The sequence below is a fragment of the Mastomys coucha genome, unplaced genomic scaffold, assembly GCF_008632895.1.
Source record: "Mastomys coucha isolate ucsf_1 unplaced genomic scaffold, UCSF_Mcou_1 pScaffold16, whole genome shotgun sequence".
NCBI classification, from domain to species: domain Eukaryota; kingdom Metazoa; phylum Chordata; class Mammalia; order Rodentia; family Muridae; genus Mastomys; species Mastomys coucha.
Genome location: NW_022196898.1, coordinates 48538438 through 48558699, shown reverse-complemented (window position 1 = coordinate 48558699; position 20262 = coordinate 48538438). Strand labels below are relative to the sequence as shown.

Sequence of the window (20262 nt, the reverse complement as noted above, 5' to 3'; positions counted from 1 at the left end):
CCTGACTCGCTGGCAGATCTGAGCACTCAAGTGGGGGTATGTGCAGACTTTCTCTTCCAGTGCTTTCATTTTGACTTCTTTCAAGGCAGCCCAACTGAGACCATAAACTAAGATTAGGAAAGGATAGTTAGCTAGAGGAAGGTTAGGTATGTCTACATTTATACATCATGTAAGTGGGAAACTTATTCTGCATTGAGCTAATGAGTTATTTTTATGTTTTAAAATTTTTTTAATTATTATTTTATGTGTATGGATGTTTGCCTGCATATGTGTTATATACACACACATATATTCTCCTATACAACTGCAAGGTCATTGGTAGATTTATCACCCAGTAGTTCCTCAACAAATACATCTTTTTGTATTTGTTGTAAGCAAGCAAGCCGTACATACTTAGGCCCAGAGTGTTTGCCTAGGCTTATTTGGGTTTGCTGACTTTCATGCAACTAACCTAAAAATTTCATAGCTTCGAACTACAAATTATCCCTGATCTTTGAGGAAAATGCTTTCTAGATGCAAGCAGAAGTGGAAGGAGCAAGGCTGGAGCCTAGCTATTTCTCTAGGCACTCATTCCAGAGACTTGGTAACTTCTCAGTTGACATCTTTTTTGGACAAGTTGGAAACCAGTTGAAATGCTGAAGAAACAGGCTCTGTAAGTAAATAAAAACCAGTCTTTTTGTATTACTCCCTCCTTCTCCCCATCCCCTGAGTTTTGCTTAAAATAGGGCTAGATAATGATACTTCATCTAGGAAGCCTGGATCAAGGTCAAAACTGTTTTTTTTTTTTAAACAATGAAGAGTCAGTATAAGGTTAAGTACAAAGAGGAACTTCGATATTGCAATACTTGAGTGGATCCTAGCAATGGTCCTATCAGTTTGAAACCTGTAAGGATAAATTTTGTTAACATTTAATAACTCTAATCTCGTAAAATACGAATTAAATAGATTTGTAAAAGGGAAATTACCGTTTTATCTGCCACTTTGGAACCTTGTCTACACCTTTGATCAAAGCCTCACTATGCTTTGAAAATGAAAGATTCTCTTTAGGCATCTGGAATGAAATTCTTCTTTGTTGAGTACTTACCCCCTACCACCACCCCAGTTCATATTCTCTGCTTTCTGTGGACTGCCCTCACGTGAGGGATTGGTCTGTATTCATCCTGCTCTGATTGGGCCCACCTCCTGAAATCTGACCTTAACTTTCTCAAGTACCGTTCTTTATACATTTTTAATTTAATTAATTATAAATGTAATACAAACAGAACACACGGGGAAAATTATATATAATACCAATGTCTCAAGAGTTATAATCTTTTCTAAATATTTCCCTTCACTGTATTTGTATACATATTCTTATATACTTGTAACCATAATGAACTACATTTGCAGCTTGCTTTTTAAAAAACATTCTTTTAAACATCCTCTCTTTAGAAGTGAAAGAAAATGGAAGGGGACAGACAGAGGAAGAAGGCAGAGGGAGAGTTGGAGAGGTAGAGAGGCGAGGGGGGCGAGAGGGGGAAGGAGGGAGAATTGGTAACGGTTTGGAGGCTGGTGTAGGAGTGTAACAAAATAGCTGACTGTATTTGAGTATCTGCTAAAATCTGTAAAATTAACACTTTAATCTCTCAGAGGAAAATAGGCAAGGGCAAGAAAGAAGGCATTCAGAAGCCTCTTCATCAGCTGTAAGACTGGAACTGCTAAGGTACATTTGTAGAATGTTTGCTTAGGGCAAATTTTCCTTGCAGAGGACTGTGCTGTGTTAGCTAGGTAGTATGAACTTCTCAAGATTTATACAACTTGCTGTTTCGTTTAGAGGTTGGTATTTATTTCCCTTGATCGTCTCCTGGAAAAGAACGACCTCAGCTGGGGCTGGAGAGATGGCTCAGTGGGTAAGAGCACTGACTGCTCTTCCAGAGGTCCTGAGTTCAATTCCCAGTAACCACATGGTGGCTCACAACCATCTATAATGGGATCCGCTGCCCTCTTCTAGTGTGTCTGAAGACAGCTACACTGTACTCATCCCATATATAAAACAAATAAATAAAATCTTAAAAAAAAAAAAAAAGGATGACCTCAACTGTGGGAAGGCACAGTATAGTGTTCCTTTTGGTTGGGCTCTCAAGAGTCTCAAAACTAGAGATCTGAGGCAGACACTGTATGAAGGCAGCAGGTCCTAACATCCATTCATGTCCCACTCAAATCTCATTCACTTTGGATCCAGCACTCAGAGCAGTGGCCCTTAACACTTTTACATCTTGCGCTGGCTTTATTTTTGTAAAGCAATGACTTCTTTTGTCCTGTGGTAGGAAGTTAGGGTATGCAGAGCTTCTAGAAATTCCTAGTGGAATGCAGTTCTGAATCCTGCCAAGGAACATGAAGTTTTCTTTGATTTCTAAGGCTGACTTCCCACCCCCTGCTATTTATGGGCCTCCTCTCCAATTGCCAGCTACCAGTTAGGATGTGTGCAAGCAACAGAAGGTAAATTAAAAAAAAAAGTTAAAGGCAAACCAGATGCAAGAATACATATATGCAGTGCTAAGAAACCTATTATACTTTGTCAGAACCTGGTTCTTCTCAATATTATAGATAACAGAATTGACTCAGATTGTTTCAAGCCTCAACTTCAACAATACTGTCTTTTTGGGTTTTAACACCTGCTCATTCATCTTTATTATCTTTTTGGGGGTGGGGTGGGTTGAAGATGACTAGAGTGTGTCCTAGGGACTGAACCACCAGGAATCTCCTGTCTGACCCAGGTAGCCGATTCCTCAGAAGGGAACCCAGTAGAAAGGGCAAGGCTGCCATTTTAACACGAAACCGGCACGTGGCTGTTGCCACCTCCTTCCTCAACCAGCCTCGCGTGCCCAAGAACGCTTGAGACCCTGAGGTTGAACCCCGGGCCCGAGTCCCTGGTTCCTGAGGCAGGCGTCAGCTTTGACTCCCGTACCCCGTCAGTTCCGGGAACCCCAAATCCCAGCGCCACTTTCTGGCGACCTGAGCGCCGGGTCCTCCTCGTCCGGCCGCCGGGGCTTCCGGGGGCTCGGGGCTCCCGGCAGCGGCCAGGCCCGAGCGGCCCGGCGGGCGGGGGAGGGGCGCGGCGGCCGGGAGCGTGCGCGCGCACCTCGCACTCCGCCGCCCGGGGACGCCCACTCGCGAGTCGGGGCGGCTAGCCGTTCCGTGCCCCCCCACAGCCGAACCGCTCGGCCCAACCGGTGTCGGCCGCGCAGCCGCTCCGTGCTCCTCGGGCCTCCATAGGCCAGGGACCAGCCCCGGGCCGCGGTCCCGCGCCGCCGCGAGCGAGCGTGCGAGCCACGCGAGGCCCGGCCCTGCCGGAGCCGCCCTGCGCCCGCCCGAGGCGCGGCTGCTCGCTAGCTCGCTCGCTCGCTCGCGCGCGCCCGTCCACCCTCCCGCCCGCCCGCCCGCCTCTCCTAGGCGGTGCGAGGAATGAGCCGGCGCCGGCCCCGGGCTGTCGGTCCGAGGGCCGCGGCCCGGCTACCTCGCACGCCGCCAAGGCGCTGGGGCTCGGCTGCCGCGGCTGGGCTCGGCCGGGAAGCGGGCGGCGGGGCTAGTTGAGGAGGAGGAGGAGGAGGAGGACGAGGAGGAGGAGCCGGGTGGGGGCGGCCGCTCGGCTGAGGAGGAAGTTCCGCTCCTGACAGAGCGCGCGGCGGCGCGGGCGCTGAGGTGTTCGGGACGCCGTCGCCCTCGCGGCCTCGGCCGAGGGTCGCCGCTGCCACGCCGGGCGCCGCCGCTTGGAAGCCGCCGGAGGCTGAGGAGCGGTGGAGCGGAAGCTCCGGAGGAGAGCGAGTGGAACCGACCTGCTGTAACTCGTCGTCTCGCCGGGCGCCTCCCGGGGCGGGCGGGCAGCCGCCTCTGAGCATCGCGCCGGGGCGCGGGCATGGCAGAACCCACCTTGCAGCTTTTCTGCAGTGTGGCTCGCCCGATCCACTCTCGGTAATGAAGAGGAGACTCGCGATCACCCGGTGAGGCATTGAGAGCCAAATGGCGAGAAGATCTTACGGGACGGAAATCAACGATCGCTTGGGAGGTCACCCGGGCTTCTGGATGTAATCGGAGAGCATGAAAGAGGTGGCCTCGTAAAGAATAATAATAATAATAATAACAAAAAGCACAACAATCCTTTGAGAGGAGGGAAATTGAGTTTATCCATTTTTTTTTTGACCGAGGTTTTGAGAAACGGTTCGATGTGTTGTACATTTGATATAAGATGAGAACTTTATAAAGTATTCCGTCCAAGAGCCTAAACGATGACTACCCCTGCGCTGCTGCCCCTGTCTGGTCGTAGGATACCACCTCTGAACCTGGGGCCGCCCTCCTTCCCACATCACAGGGCTACCTTGAGACTCTCCGAGAAGTTTATCCTTCTCCTCATCCTTAGTGCCTTCATCACCCTGTGTTTTGGGGCATTCTTCTTCCTTCCAGACTCTTCAAAACACAAACGCTTTGATCTGGGCTTAGAAGATGTGTTAATTCCTCACGTAGATGCCGGCAAAGGAGCTAAAAACCCCGGAGTCTTCCTGATCCATGGACCCGACGAACACAGACACAGGTTCGTTTGTTACTCAAATTCTGGTACTCCCTTTTGGGAGAGCAAGGTACAGTTCACTGCTTTCTTGTTTTTTTTTTTTTTTCTTTTCTTCCTTCCCCCCAGCCCCCATCTCCGGCCCCAGTGAATGATCAGGGTGTTGAACGTTGTTGGTTCAGAGCTGGCTGGGGAGAACAGTAGCCTGGAAGGACTCCTAGGGTTCCTTCGTTTTTCCCGGCAGAGCGAAGTGTTCAGTCGGACTCGTCTGCTGTGGACAGCAGGGAGCGGAGACACAGGGATTCAGCGTGCGCATATTGAGAACGTGTTGCCTTCAGCCTCTCTGCCACCATGTGAAGTCACTGGATCTTGACAGCTTGCTAGACTTTGCTCACCCACCAAGTCCCAGTTTCTGGCTTGTGCTCTGATTTTTTTTTTTTTTTTTTTAAATGGTGAAAGGCGGGGTGTGTATATCCCTAACTATAATTTGGGTCAGTTAATCTGAACTGAGCCCTTGGCGGGGTATAGTCAAGATGAAATGAAATGGAAGCTCTTCTAGCCTTTAAGTCTTTCTAGCTTTTTACCTAAAAGGAGACTTTGGAGGCAATTCGCTTTTTCCAAACGCCTCTCTCCTCTCATAAGCTAATCCTTATGTATGAGTGTGTATGAGAACTATGTATGAGTCTTCACCCGAATGGTAGAACCCCTGTAGAAAATTGATAGTGATTTTAATGTAGTGTGAGGATTTTGAAAAAGCCTAGGTTCAAATGTGAGCCTAAGTTAAGTATTTGGGACAATACATTGTTGTAATGAGGGCTTTCTCACTTTGTCAGCGTAATTAATAATTACTTGATTGGTAGTCCATTGACTTCTGGCCTTCCCTTATGGGAAATTTCTAATATAGTTTCATACCATTTTTCTATAATTTGGGATTTTTGGTATTTTCAGCTTACATGCTTTTAGAGTTTTTTCTTTGAAACTTCCCTTTGCTTTGTAACTGAGAAAAACCTTACTTAGTCTGGGAAATATTTGCTGAAAAAGAAAAGTTGTTTTTCTGGACCTTATTTCCCATTGTATGTATATATGATACGATGAACATTTGGGGAAAAATGTATTTAAGGCTGACATCAGAGTTCTTTGACAGCAGTGATGTATTAATGTCATTTAGGTATTATGATCTACTGTCATGTACTAATAAGTGTTTTCTTTTTTTGTATGGTAGAAGTTTGCAAATTTTACTTTAAAATTGATATTAAGAGAGTTAGGAAAAGTTCTCAACTAGTTGAAGTTAAAATACATTTGAAAGAAAGTGTAGATATGTCATATTACTGCATAAATTCAAAAGATCTGTTTAAGTCTCATAAGTAACAATTCTTAAGGTTTATAGCCCAGGAATATACATATACTAGAGCCCAGGAGTCTGTATGCATTTATTCTTGGCGCTAGATAGAGACAGTGCTAATGGCTAAGGGGTGGTCAGTGAGCTGCCTTCTTAGTTTGGGATAGGAGGAGGCAGGGTCACAAATGACAGAAATGACAATGTGTTGCATTGGCTTGCTTACTGAGTCAAATAATCAGAACTCATGAATGGGGAGTTGAAGTTGTGAAGGAGCTCAGTGTTAACTCACTGTGGCTGTGGCAGGAACAGTTTGTGTTTCTTTCTGTTTACTACTTTATTGTAAACTTTGTTTGCTTCCTCTCACCTGAAAACAGTCTGTTTGGAATAATTTTACTTTGAGCAAGGAATACATTTAAAATGACAGAAACTGATGTGCAAACATGAACTTGATTAAAAGTAATTCAGAAAGATAGTCTTATAGAATTATTTGTAACTAAGGTCATACTTATTTTGTGTGTAGTATCTTAGACTGCAAAAATTGTGTGCATGTTAGGGACAGGGTTGAGGAGCCTCATTACTAGGTAATTGGAGGCAAATGGAGGGCACTAATTCTTTTTACTAGTGTTTTAGAGATACTTGTTGGGATAATGTTTCTTTATGAATGCATATTGTAGTACCTTGATGTTTTAGTTCAGTAGTTAGTCATTTTACAGTTTCCACTGACTAAAATTTGTGATTTTTTTTTTTTTTGAGCTAATTTTTAATCAGCTCAAATTGTTTCCTCTGTATGACAGTGACATCTACTTTACAGGTTGTACTGAATGAGATAATACATGCAGAGTCCTCAATATAGTTCACAGTTTCAGCCAACTATCAGTAAGGCTTAGGTATTATTATTACTTGTTATAATTGGAATGCTTGAATTCTGACTTTGCTGTAAGTGTTTTATGTTTCTGAAAAGCTAGGTACAGTTTGATAAATATTTTAAGAGTACACCAGAATGTTACTATCAAAAGGAACATTTTATAATGACACTATTTTATAACTAAGTTATTAGTTAACACCAAATAATCTACTGTTCAGACTGTTCATCTAGAGCCCTCTGTGTGGATGGATGGGTTAATGATTCAATAGGTGATTTTGGTTTGGGGTGTTAGAAAGTTGCACTCAGAGCAGCCAGAATTTGTAGGGAGTGACTGTCTAGCATTTGGAGTGGAGGTGGAGAGAAATGAGAATAGGAAGGCTTCATTGAGGGGTTTCATTGAGGGAGAAGGGACTCTGAAACTGTGAGAAAAAGAAAGCTAAATGAAGCAGTGTTGGGAGGAGGCGTGGTCAAACAGGCTGCACAGGAGAGCCCTAGTGGAAAAAACCTGGCCTTCTTACTGGTACAAGAAAAGTTCCTGTTACTGATGTTGACAGTGTAGTTGTGTGGCCAGGTGAGTTGTGTGGACAGGGCAGATGTGGATTTACAATTCCTCTCTATCCTCTAGTTACAGAAGCTTGAATTAGTTACTGGTGGTACAAAGTGGGAGATTCATGGGACAGTCTAGGTTTCTGGTTTTTCCTAAAAGAATTTGAGACTAGAGCAACACTCAAGTGTCTATTTTCTGATGGTTAACACTCAGTTGGAATCTGGCTCCCTCTTGACAGGCATGTGCTCTCCATTTTATGCCACTCACTTAAGGTGTCAAGTAATGTAATAAATCAATGCTCAGCCTGCCGGTAGTTAAGTTTGCATCTCTAGGGTCTGTTGCTAAGTATTTTGGTCTTCATTCTGAGTAGCTGCTGGGAAGTCACTGAAGCAAAATGAAAAAAATTAATTTTGAATTTAAAAAACGAAACCAGTTACTATTGTGCAGGACAACCAAGGTTGAGGGTCTAGGCCACAGCATATCGACTGTGGCCATAGTAGTAATACTGTGGGAGAAGATAAACTAGTGAAAAATGAAGTTGAATTAAGTTTTAGAGACCTGTGGTTGGCTGAGTGTAGAAGTGAAGGTAGGTGGAGGGAGTGGAAAGTAACTTACGAGTTTCTCTTCTGTATGGTGTTAGATTAATACAAGCTTCTTTTTTTTTTCCTATTAATGCTTTTATTTATTTTTATTATAATTTTTGCCCTTACTTAGTAATGATTTTATGTGGTTAGTATTTGCTTGATACCTTAGCATATTCCCTTTTGTTAAGTAGCTCACACAGTTTTTCAATAAACTTTTTATATCATAATACAAAGCATTATGAAAGTATCAATCAACTGTCAAGGTGATAATAGCACAAATTGTACTGATAGTTTAAAATTACATTTGTAATTTTTAAATCACCAAAATAGGAATTTGTTATAGTGCTCATTTATGTTATTACAATATATATTGATTTACATAAAGGGTATCTTTTTAACTTGTTTATAGACAGTTTCCTTTCACTTACCAGTCTTTCATTTTGAAACTGACATTGCTTATACAATGACATTATACAAATGAGATTGACCTCCTTATGTGTTTAAAACATTGAACATATATTTGTAAATTATTCTTTAGTCAAGATCATGTTAGTTCAAATTGAATACTTGAGAGTCATGTATGTTTATTTCTATTTGTTTTCTGTCTGTCTGTTGTCTGTCTCAGCTGATGTTATTACATTATCAGGTACAAATTACATACTTGCCCCTCTCCCTCTGGTAAACCATCACACATTTAGGACAGGGTTAGGGGCCTGGGTTACCCTTGGGGGAGCCCCTGTGATTTCGCCAGTCCTCTGAGGACTGGGAGCCTGAGCAGTGGCTGGAGACCCGGTAGGGAATGCAGCTTGGCTGACAGCAGATCTGCAAGGCAGGGTCCTCACCCTTGGCAGTCTGGCTGGGGCTGAAGGTCACAGCTGTGTCATATTGGGCCTTGAGCAGCTGGATGTGCTTCAGAGCCTGGAGAGCTTCTGGGGAGACCTCTTTCATACTTTCCAGAAGATTGTAGTTCTCACCAGGGTCCTCAGACAGATCATAGACTAGTGGGGGCTCATGAGAGGGAAGAGGGTTGGCAGCATGGCAGGTAGGCTCTGAAATGGTGTCACCGTGGGTAAAGCCTGGGTATGTCTGATAGTTTTCTTAAAGGGAAAAATGTAGGCTTTGGAGTAGAAAGGACCTAAAGTAGAATTGTAGTTTTTATTTGGTGGCTATATGACAGTGTAGTAGATGTAATCACTTAGAACCTAGAGTGACCATTACTAGTCACATCAGACTAGTGTTTGCTTCAGCTTGTGTTGAGGTGGCTTAATACTAGCACTCTGGCAGCGGGGCCAGGTGGATCTTGAGAGTTCAAATCTAGCTTGATTTACATAATGAATTCCAGGCTACCCAAGGCTGTATAGTGTCTCAAAAACAAAACAAAACAAAACAAAACCCCAAACAAACATAAAACCCCATAGAAGTTTTGTATTGAGAGATTCTTGAATTCTCTCCTCTTCCATATTTTTATTTATGTGTATGTGTGAATCTCTCTCACTGGGTGTATGCAGTACAAGAGTGCACTTACCTGCTGCAGAGGCCAAAGGCCTTAGACCCTCTGTAGCTACAGGCCCTGGAGTTACAGGCCTTTGTGAGCTGTTGGATGTAGGTGCTGGGAGTCGAACTTCTGTGCTCTTAACCACTGAACCAGACTCTCAGATTCTTTGTTCACATCCTGATTGCTGGTTTTTGCTCATGATTTGGCATTGCCTTTTAGTGCGTGTATTAGTTATTTCCTAGTCACTGTGACTAAATGCTAGACAAGAAGCAACTTAAACTCTTCTGCCTCAAAGCTGAGGAATGCAGCTCATTACATGGCGGTGGGAGCAACTTGGACTGTAGTGCTGAGGAAGCAGAAAGGAATCCTAGAGCATAGCTGGCGTGTTTCTTTTCCCTTTTCATTTAGCCCTTGAGCCTAGTCCATTGGGTGATGGTCCCCAACTATAGGTGGGCGCCTTTTTCTCAGTTGAATGTTTCTGGAACCCCCCTGGACAGACATACCCAACATGCCCTGAGCCAGTGAAGTCTTGAGCAAATGAGTGTTGTTGGCATGGGCCCAGTCTTGCCAAGGACTCCCAAGCGGACCCATGGGAAATTGGCAAACTTGTTTCTGTATGGTTCAGGCTCAGAAAAGCAAAGTTTGAGTGTTTACTGATAAGTGATCAGGGTGTATGAGAGCTAGCAACTGCATGTTTACACTGGAGACTGCTTGTCAACAGAGACCCCCGGCTGAAACTAGCTAACTCCTCAAATGCTGCAAATGAATTCACTGAAGTTCTTGATAGTAGAGGTAGTAGCTACTATTCCATCAGTGTGTATACACCTCTACCTGACCCCATCTTTTCTGTACATGTGTCTGGATATATGTTCTTCATTCTCTCTGTAACCCTGGTCAAGGTTTTGGGGCCCAAGCCATGCATGATGACGGAGTGCCTTATTAGTGAGCTAGGTATTTATTAACTAATCAGGTTGACAGTTGAAATTCACCATCATAAGTCTACATCCTTGTCAACTTGCTCAAACACATCTTTTTAGCTTTACTATTCTACCTCCATCCCCTATAAGCTTATCGCTGCTTCATAGTGCAAAATATATTCGTTCCAATTTCAGAAGTCCTCACAGTCTTAACAGTTTCAATGCTTCAAAATAGCTAAGATCTCTTTTGAGACTCAAGGCAATCTCTTAACTACAAGTCTCTCATCCCATAAAATCGACAACAAACAAACAAACAAACCAAGTTATTTATTTCCATATACAGTGGCACATTATATAAACATTCCTGCTCCTAAAAGTAGTAATGGCAGAGCGGTGAAAGATAGGGCCAACGCACAACTGAAATCAAGCAGGACAAGTGCCAAGTTCTGTAGCTACACGTCTGGTATCCATGGTTCTTGATAACATATGGGCTCTAACAACTTTGTCTACAGTACAGCATACTTATCCTTTCTCTTGTGCTAGCCTGTGCAGTTCCTGCAGTTGTTTTGGCAGATACACTAGGTTCTAGCATCTCCAGCTTCCTGGGGTTTGTTTCTGTTGTAACTTAGGCTTCACCCTCATGACTTTATGCAGTGGCTTCTTAGAATTTCCTTGCAGGGCATCTGACCTTGTGTTGCCTGGCTTCAGTAGATTTCTGGAACCTTGGTACAAGCCTCTATGACCCTGTAATTCTTTAATTTTGCATGCGTGTGAAACCAGCACTGTGTGTACAACCCCGCCAAGTTTTAATGCCAAGTCAAAATGTAGTCTGGTGTTCTATTTTACAAGGCCTCTGTGTGCATTGGCAGTTGATTCTGGGAAGACACTTCCCTAGGCAGGTATTTTCTAGCAGGAAACTCCTACAGCATCATTCTGTCTGAGTGCAGGCTCTTTTCAAATGAATTTGCATTTTACAAGCTAAGTCTTCAGTGGATGGGGTCTTGTCCTAAGAGGGAATATTTCTCTTCTAAAAATATTTTAAGATTTATGATTTTTTTTGGTGTGTGTATGTGTGTGTGTTGTATAGATGCCATGGTGCACATGTGAAGATTAAAGAACAGAATGGTTCTTTACACCATGGGGGTTCCAGAGATTGAACTCAGGTTATAAGGTTGTAAGTGCCTTTCCCCACTGACCGTCTCTTTGTCTCCAGAGGGACCATTTTTGTTATCCTAGTACAAAATGAGTGACTTCTCTTTAATTGCCTTACTCTTTCAACTCCCCCTCTTTTAAAGAAAAATGGTTCTTAGATTACCTAATTAAATGTATGTATATAAGTTTGTGTACATATGTGCTGATACCCAAGGAGGCCAGAAGAAGGTGTTGAATCCCCTGGATCTAGAGTTAGAGGTGGTTGTGAACTTTTGATATGGGTGCTGGGAATTAAACCCAGGCCCTCTGCAAGAATAGTGCAGCCTCTTAACTGCTGAGCTGTCTGAATCTCCTTAATAGCTGAAGATTCTTTGCCTATGTCTACCCTGTCCAGAACTTTAAGCTTACCTATGTTCCTTTTCTTGCTAAACTGTACATTTTCCCTATTTTTCTGTTCTCCCTCATTGTAAATCTGGGCAAGAGCAGTGGGGAGTAACCATGCCGCATCCTGGACACTCTGCTATAGTGAAATTTCTTCTGCTAAACAAATCAGTCCATTATTTTTGAACTCAGTTTTGCTCAAGTTGTCTGGACACAGGCAAGACACAACTATATTCTTTTCCAGAATGTAATGTGAATGTCCCCTAGTCAAGTTTCCAGTTGAGTTTTTATTTCTGTCTTAGGCCTTGTGAGCTGTGACTTCACTGTCTGCATTTTTATTGGCTTTCTGTTCCTCTGTACTTCTACCAGAATGGCCCATTAAGTTCCATTTACAGCATTCTAGGGCATCATGCAAGGACTTACACTTTTTCTAATTTTGACTCCTGTTGCCCCAATCCATGCATATATATAAGGAACAGATAGAAAGTATTTATAGTAAATCAGATTTATTTAAAAAGTGTTCTTTGGCTTTCATATAACCTTACAATTTATTAAACACAAAAGCAGGTTTGCATACTAATGATATGGATGTGTTTATTTTTACATAAAGAATTCAATCGGGGGGGGGGGGGGGATGGGATAGAGGGTTTTCAGAGGGGAAATGAGGAAAGGGGTTAAAATTTGAAATGTAAATAAAGAAAATATTTAATAAAAAAAAATTTTAAAAATAATTAAATTTGGCCACTTTAAAAAAAGAAATCTCAGCCAAATATAATTGGTAATGCAGGAAATAGAACATCTTCATTTTTCAGTTGATTAGCATTTTAATTTTATAATCATCAATGCTGAGAATGCTGTTTCACTTAAATTAGTATAAAATGACAAAATGTATAAAATCATTTTCCTGTCTGTCTGTCTGTGTATGTATGTATGTGTCTGTCTGTCTGTCTGTCTGTCTGTCTCTGTATGCATGTATGTATCTGTCTGTCTATGTCTGTCTGTCTGTCTGTCTGTCTATCTATCTATCTATCTATCTATCTATCTGTCTATCATCAATCTATTGTGTATATATGTGTGTACCTGAATATGCACATGCCATAGGGCTCATTTGGAGCCCATGTGGATGTCAGAGGACAACTTTTGGGAGTTATTTTTCTCTTATCACCATGTGGCTTCTGAGGATGAAACTCAGGTCATCAGGCTTGACAGCAAGTGCATTCACCTGCTGAGCCATCCTGCTGGGCCACAAAAGGCACATTTGAAGGTGTTTTCAGAAATTGCTGGAAATTCTACCATAACCTCAAGCCAAAATTCATTTAATGGTTTTGAAAATAAAACTGAAGTCAGCAACTGACATAGCATCTTTAAAAATCAAATATTTTAGTATTATACAAAGATAAATAATACATGCTGATTAAAATACTAGAAGAATTGGCTTTCATAGTTGAATTACTATTTTTTTTAAAGGACTAACATGTACAATAAAACATTGCAGCTAGTAGCATACAGTGGTCTTGAAACAGAGTTTATTGACATTGCATGGTGTATGGTGGCACATGCAGTGTGAAGTGTCCATGTTGTGTTTTCAGAATCAGGGTTGCAGTGAAGTCATGTGATAAACTTGGGTGAGCATTGCTAGACACCCCAGAATCATCACGTTTGCTGTTGAGTACATCTTTGGTTATTGCATATTTGCTGTTGCCATATTTTCATGACTCCTGCATTCTGTTGTGCATTTCCATCTGTACTCCTGACCCACATTTTAAGAAGCTGAGTTCTACTAGCAGAGCCAGAGTCTTCCTATCTCTTCCTGTAAACCAGTTCCAGAGGACTCTAAACTGCATGGGCAGGCTGTCACAGCAGTGGCCCTACTTCTTGGTTCCAACTTTCTGTATTAGTTACTTTTTCTTTGCTGTTGCCAAATACCCAACAGGAAGCAACTGAAGGTCAGAAAGGTTCTTTTTGGCTTTTCGTTTAGAGTGCAGGTTGGGGAAGGCGTGGTGGGAGAGGCTTGGCTCACGGTTCTGACCAAGAAGTAGAGAAAGGGACTGCTCATGTTCATCTGTCCCCAGCTAGTGGATGGTACTCTGCATCGTTAGGGTGGGTTCCTCAATCTAGTTAACTGTTTTTGGAACTCAGACAGACATGCTCAATGGAGTGCCTTATTAGTGCCCTCAGTGTTTATTGTTTTAATCAAGTTCATAATTTAAATGAGTCCTTATAGTACAAAAGTTACAGATTTAAATAGCAGTATTGCATTTTTTATTTCCTTGCCATTTTTTTTACTCCTTTGATACATTTTGCTGTGTCTTTGGACCCCTACTATGTTTATTTTATATTTTGAGACAAGGTCTTGCCATATAGCTCAGATTTGCCTTGAACTGTTGACTTTCCTGCCTCAGTTTCCCAGGGTGGCAGAATAACAGTGATCTATACAGTGTTACACCCAGTGCCTAGCTCCTTCTTAAGACTTTTGGTCATTCTGAGGATTTGCTGTTTTGTCTTCTGGTAAATCTGTTAAATATTCCATGACCTTTGTAATATATTTCCCCCTATTTAACTCTTGATTGTTTGTCTGGCTTCTCTTTACTTAGATATGAATCATATATAGATTGTGAACTTATTTGTGAAGAACAGACTCAAGTTGGTGCTTTTCTTATTATTTTTGTTCTTTGGATAAGAATACTGAATGACTACCTTTTTAAGCTCTGTAGTTGAAGAACAAGTAATTTGTATTCATAGACTTAACTGTATTGAGGAGTAGGTTTTTATGCAGTTCTCAAGTTGAGAATGCAGTTGGTAGTATGTATAGTCTCTATGATTCCTTCAACACACAGAGTGTAGCTGTTTTTCCTGGTTCCTCTGCACAGATCCTCCAAGAGTTTATCTTGGATATAATGAAGGCGATTGGAAGCTAAGGTAAGTAAGAGGTGTGACGAGCTCTGTCTGTAGGAGACTTCCGTGAATGTTCTGACCTGTCTCAGGCACACAATTGGTCCTTCGCTGAGATAAGGGCACTTGCTAGGGAGGTAGATGAGTATTAAGAATGGCCTGATATAGCCGGGCGGTGGTGGCGCACGCCTTTAATCCCAGCACTTGGGAGGCAGAGGCAGGCGGATTTCTGAGTTCGAGGCCAGCCTGGTCTACAGAGTGAGTTCCAGGACAGCCAGGGCTACAGAGAAACCCTGTCTCGAAAAACCAAAAAAAAAAAAAAAAAAAAAAAAAAAAAGAATGGCCTGATTGTTTTAAATCAAAGTATAGTTATAGATTAGTAAGAGGGCATCTGGATTCTGATGCTAACTTTGTGTTGGCTGCTTGGTTATTATTTGTTTTTGATTTTTTGATAGTCTTGAGTTTTTGTTTTTTTTTTCTCCACTTTAAATCATTTCTTTTTTCTTTCACAAGTATAATCTGGGAGACACTGTACTGTGAGCTGCTCACTCACAGGATAACCTTTTGTATATTATTTAAAACCTAATTTTCATATGAAGCAAAAATGCTTATAACTCTGCATTACTAGTTTAGCATTTTGAAACCTCAGGATGTTTTTTTATTCTTGTATTGGATATTTTAAGATATGAGTATTAGATGCCATAGTAGGTGGACAGTATTATTATTGCTATTAAACATATGTTTTAAGGAAATAAATTTTGCTCAAACTCTCATTTATTTGCTCTAAAAGCTATGTTTCCTTTGGCTTTCTTAAGAGTTCTAGGGCTAAAAAATGTTTTTCTTAATTCTTTCTTCTATTCACTTCCTTATTAAAATATCAAATTTATAATCTCAGTGTATTCCTTCCAAAATATTGACATTGATTTATGTTATGTAGATTAAGGTTGTCTTTTTTAAAAATTTAAAATGTCACTGACTTTCAAATTGCTACCATCTATTTTTTAAAGCAAAAGAAATAGAGTTTGCCTCTTTGAGTCCATATATCCCGGTAGCTTTTCTGATAAGAAAGGCAGAATATCTATAATTTAGGAGGACGGTCTATGTAACATTTGTAAAAATCATTTCAGTCAACGTTAGACTCTGTCTGGGTCTATACAGGAATGCAACTCTTGCAACATTACAATAGGAAAAAAGCCCATCTCTTGACAGAAGCCTAGGTGGACGAGTAAGGAAGTAAGTGAGAGAGCCTGAGGCAGGCTGGGTCTGGGGAGGACCTCAGCACAAGCTTCTGCCCACCGTAATGAACCTTACAAATTCCAAAGTACAGACCCCAACACTAAAAGGTTTGCTTAGCAAAGGAAAATGATGGTTGTACATTATCTGTTTATAAGCAGAATATTATTGTCCATAATGACTGTTGTAAATGTATACTTTTGAAATACTTTGAGTTTTTAAAATACTTTAATAATATTTCTCTTGTTGTTGCTCTTTTAATTCTCAGTTTTTGCTACTCTTTTATTTACTAACAACTTGACTTAGTCCTTTAGCTCCTCTGCTATTAGACTCTGAAGATTTTTTGAATCTTTCTCACTGTTATGGTCTACTTAAAGGGTTATGTAGTAGTTGCTTACTTATCTGTCTTTCCCAATACAGTCCTTGAGGACAGATGACTAGTTCACATTTTATTTCCAATGCTGCATAAAGGCCTACTGTTAAAATAACAGTGAAAACCATTAGAAATAATTCATATTTGCCCAATCTAGAACAAACTTAGTCCTTGAAATGTATCTAAAACTACTGTGCATTGAATTTCCATTTTTTTTGAAAAAGCAAAAGAATAGAAGCATGTGATGAGTGTTTTCATCCTCTCTAGTTTTCTCATCAGATTTCTAAGTGGAGTTTAGTAATCTCATTTTGACACTCTAACATTTAAATCATATCTAAATTTGGAAAAGTTTCCTGTAGAAGCTATGTATCTACTGAAATCATTGAGTGATTTAAAAATTTAGGTACATGTTGTATTCCCTACTGATTGAAGATTACTAAAATATCCAAACTCAATCTATGTCTTTCTTGACTAGGAAAATGATTTTGTTACTTTGGTTTTTCTATTTGTGCAAATTCTACTAGAAATGTTTATTTTGCTGTTGATTTTTTTTCTGAAACTTTTTGTTGGAATATTTTTGAAATGAAATTTATAGTGGAGACTGAACATTTAAATTGAGCTTTAAGATTTATTTAAAAACTTCCTTCAGTGGACACTCTTTGTACTACTATGAAGTCCAGAGGAAGGCATCATTGTTTACTTAATAGTAGCATTAGGCTCAAAGGCAAGAAATAGAGGCTCTGATTTTAGTCTTGGCCTTTATTACTATTAAGATATGCTATTTAATGTTTTTTTTGTGCCTTGATGTTCTTATTTATGAAGTGAAGGAATTGATGGAATCATGTTTTGCTCATGAATGTTATCTAAAAGTAATTTTATGCAATAGGGAACTGGCAAGTGTGGTACTTTAGTTTATACAGCACACAGACTGATGAGATAATATGTTCTATTTGATAGAAATTAGTGTCATTTTTGTACATAAAATAAGTTACAAAGTATTTTTTAAGAAATGACTAAAATTTGTTTATAATTTGATTATACAGTGTATGAGGGCACGAGTGTGAAGTCCTGAGTTCAGTCCCAGAACCTATGTAAAGGCTAGGGGTAGCCATGAGCTGTGCCCTCAGTAGCCACAGTGCTGTGGGAGTGGGTTCAGGAGGCTCATTGGGCCTTGCTAGCTAGCCTAGCCAGCAGAGCCAAAAGACAAAAGAGGAGGGCTCTAGGACTCTAGGCTCAGTGAGACCCTGTTTCCAGGGAGTAAGATGGGGCAGGCTAGAGCAGGGCATTCCTAAGTACAGCTGAGAATCAGTGAAGTGACCATTTTACAGTTGTTTCTCATTAGTGTAAAACAATAGTTTATTGAATGTTTTGTATGTGCCATCTCAAAGGAAGAGTTCAGTATATTTACATATTTACAAAAGTGTTTCTAGGTGTCCCTTCGGAGCTGTGCTGACAGTCACATGTTTTGATTTTCTATTTAAGCTGTGAGGGTGGATTTTGGGAAAAACAGTCCCTGAGTGACTGAACCACCAGGCCCTTTAAAGGTTTTCACTGCCTCTGAGGCACCGATGGGCTCTGATTTAAGACTATTATTTTCTAACCTTAATATTGAGGGATGTCCCTGAAAATACCTGCTTTTTCTGTTCAGCACATCTTACAAGTTAGGCAGTATTTTTTTTTTTTAAAGGACTAGGGTAATCTGGAGATGATATGGGTTATTGTTTTGCTTTTTGGCATTTTGACATTTATATATTTATAACCCCTTCTATTATTTTTTTTATCTCTTTTAGTTTCCTCTTAGTGGTACTGATACTTTTATTAAATTAAAGCAAGTGTTTTGAGATTTTTTGTTTGTTTGTTTGTTTGTTTTTCTTTTCTTTTCTTTTTTTTAAAGATTCATTTATTATATGTAAGTACACTGTAGCTGTCTTCAGACACCCCAGAAGGGGTCAGATCTCATTGCAGGTGGTTGTGAGCCACCATGTGGTTGCTGGGATTTGAACTCAGGACCTTTGGATTGAAGAACAGTCAGTGCTCTTAACTGCTGAGCCATCTCTCCCAGCCTGTTTGTTTGTGTTTTGAAACAAGGTTTCTCTGGATTGCCCTGGCTGTCTTGGAACTCACTCTGTAGCCCAGTCTGGCCTCAAACTCAGAAATCCGACTGCCTCTGCCTCCCAAGTGCTGGGATTAAAGGTGTGTGCCACCACCGCCCGGCTGTGGTTTGAGTTTTTATTATGTATCAAGTAATATGCTAAGTAATGGGGGTTACTGTGAAATACAGAAGATCAATTTTTGACAGTGGACATTACTGAAATCCAAATTTTGGAATCAAATGGTAATATCATTTTTAATGCATTTACCTGAGTGAGGGTCTGCTTTGTTATGTTTGTGTTTAGGTTAGTCATTGTTTTTGCTTTTATTTTTGTTTTCTCTAATATATTTTGTGTCATTAACTTGTGTATTATGATGTTTGTACTGGGCTGTCTGGAAGTAAGTGGCAGATGTGGCTAAACTTTTTTGATTGGTAATGGACTCTGGCATATGAAAAGAGAGCCCAGACACAGTCATAGGTCTGTATTTAGTTAAGCATTTTAGTTTTGTAGTTTAAGTATATAGCTATGTAGTTGTTGTGGCTTTTTTTGTATACTTGTTATATGTGCCTGCACAACTGCCAATAGTAAGGGTAGAAGAAGATGAAAAGTTTGTGTTTGATATGTGTTTGCTGATGTGTTTATAAAAACTGTTACGTATTTTTCCATCATTTTGTGATGCCACAATAAACATTTGCCTTTTCAGGACCCAGATTTATTCTCTAGTTAAAAATCCAGTGGCAGCACATCCGGGTGAGGTAACCATGAGCGCCTGGTTCTCTTGCAAACTCACTGAAAAATGAAAATTGATTGAGGCTTCATGAGAACAGTTAGCTATCCTGACAAATTTACAGTGTATTTTTCTTGGTTCTGCAAGTCTAGGATGGTATAGTGCATGGTATAGTGCAAATGTTGAAGAATGTCCCCTGAAGCTGTCACATAAAAGGGTAAATGACCCAAATTTCTGTCAGTGAAGTATTAGTTAAATAAATTATAATGGCTTCATATTTAAAAAAAACTTCTATAGATCTTTCTAGTTACTATCAATAAAATCACAGTTTTCATACTTTTATATTGCTGCATTTTAATGTCTCATGTTGAGTACTTCCATATCAGTCTTGGTTTGAAAAAGTTAAGGGCAAACATAATAGATGAACAGGTAACAGTAAATGTCAGGGTACTTGTTTTTAATGTTGTCAGTTCTTAACATTTCTTATTTCAGTTGAAGATTTATCTCTCAAGTCAGATTTGGGGCTGCAGCTATCATTGTCAGAGCTTGGTTTTATATGTTCATTACATTCCTCACACATTTTTCAATATTATGATTTGTGTGTATTGATGTTGTAGCTGTTTCAATTATCTATTTAGGTATTCTGTTGTATAGTTAGCTCAGAAGTTACATGTTCCTCAATTGAGAGATTTTTAGAAAAGATTCATTCACCCTGCAGAAACATTTGGAATGCATTATTAGGTGCATCTGTTTCTCTTCAAGATGAAAATGTGTAATTACTGGGTTGCAGTGTTGTTTCAGTAACCTGTGATATTTAGAGTTCTGGGTTGATACTTCAACCTGTGTCCTTATAAAACCTGGTATTATTTGACAAAAGAACATTTTACCAATGTGATCACCTTTAGTTTGTGTTTTCTTGATTATTTATGAAGTTAGACTATTTGTGAACACATTGTTTGGTTGTTTATGTTTTATACTCTTTGACACCCTCTCCTTCCTTTTGTGTCTGAGAAGGTATCTCTTTGTGGTCCTGGCTGCTTTGGAACTTCTGGGCTCAAGGATGGGATTCTTTAGCTTCACCCTCCTGTCTCTGGGATGACAAATGTGTGCTACTACACTCAACT

The 20262-nt window shown here is 40.5% G+C and overlaps 1 protein-coding gene across 1 annotated transcript in view; it reads left to right on the top strand.

The window, feature by feature from the left end:
* Nucleotides 1-3213: 3213 nt before the first annotated feature.
* The window catches only part of Man1a2 (mannosidase alpha class 1A member 2), a 136741-nt gene continuing 119692 nt past the window's right edge, over nucleotides 3214-20262 (top strand). Inside the window, exon 1 of the mRNA XM_031374978.1 lies at nucleotides 3214-4567. Coding sequence (XP_031230838.1) covers nucleotides 4266-4567 — 302 coding nt within the window. The 5' untranslated portion in view covers nucleotides 3214-4265. The remainder of the gene's footprint in view (nucleotides 4568-20262) is intronic.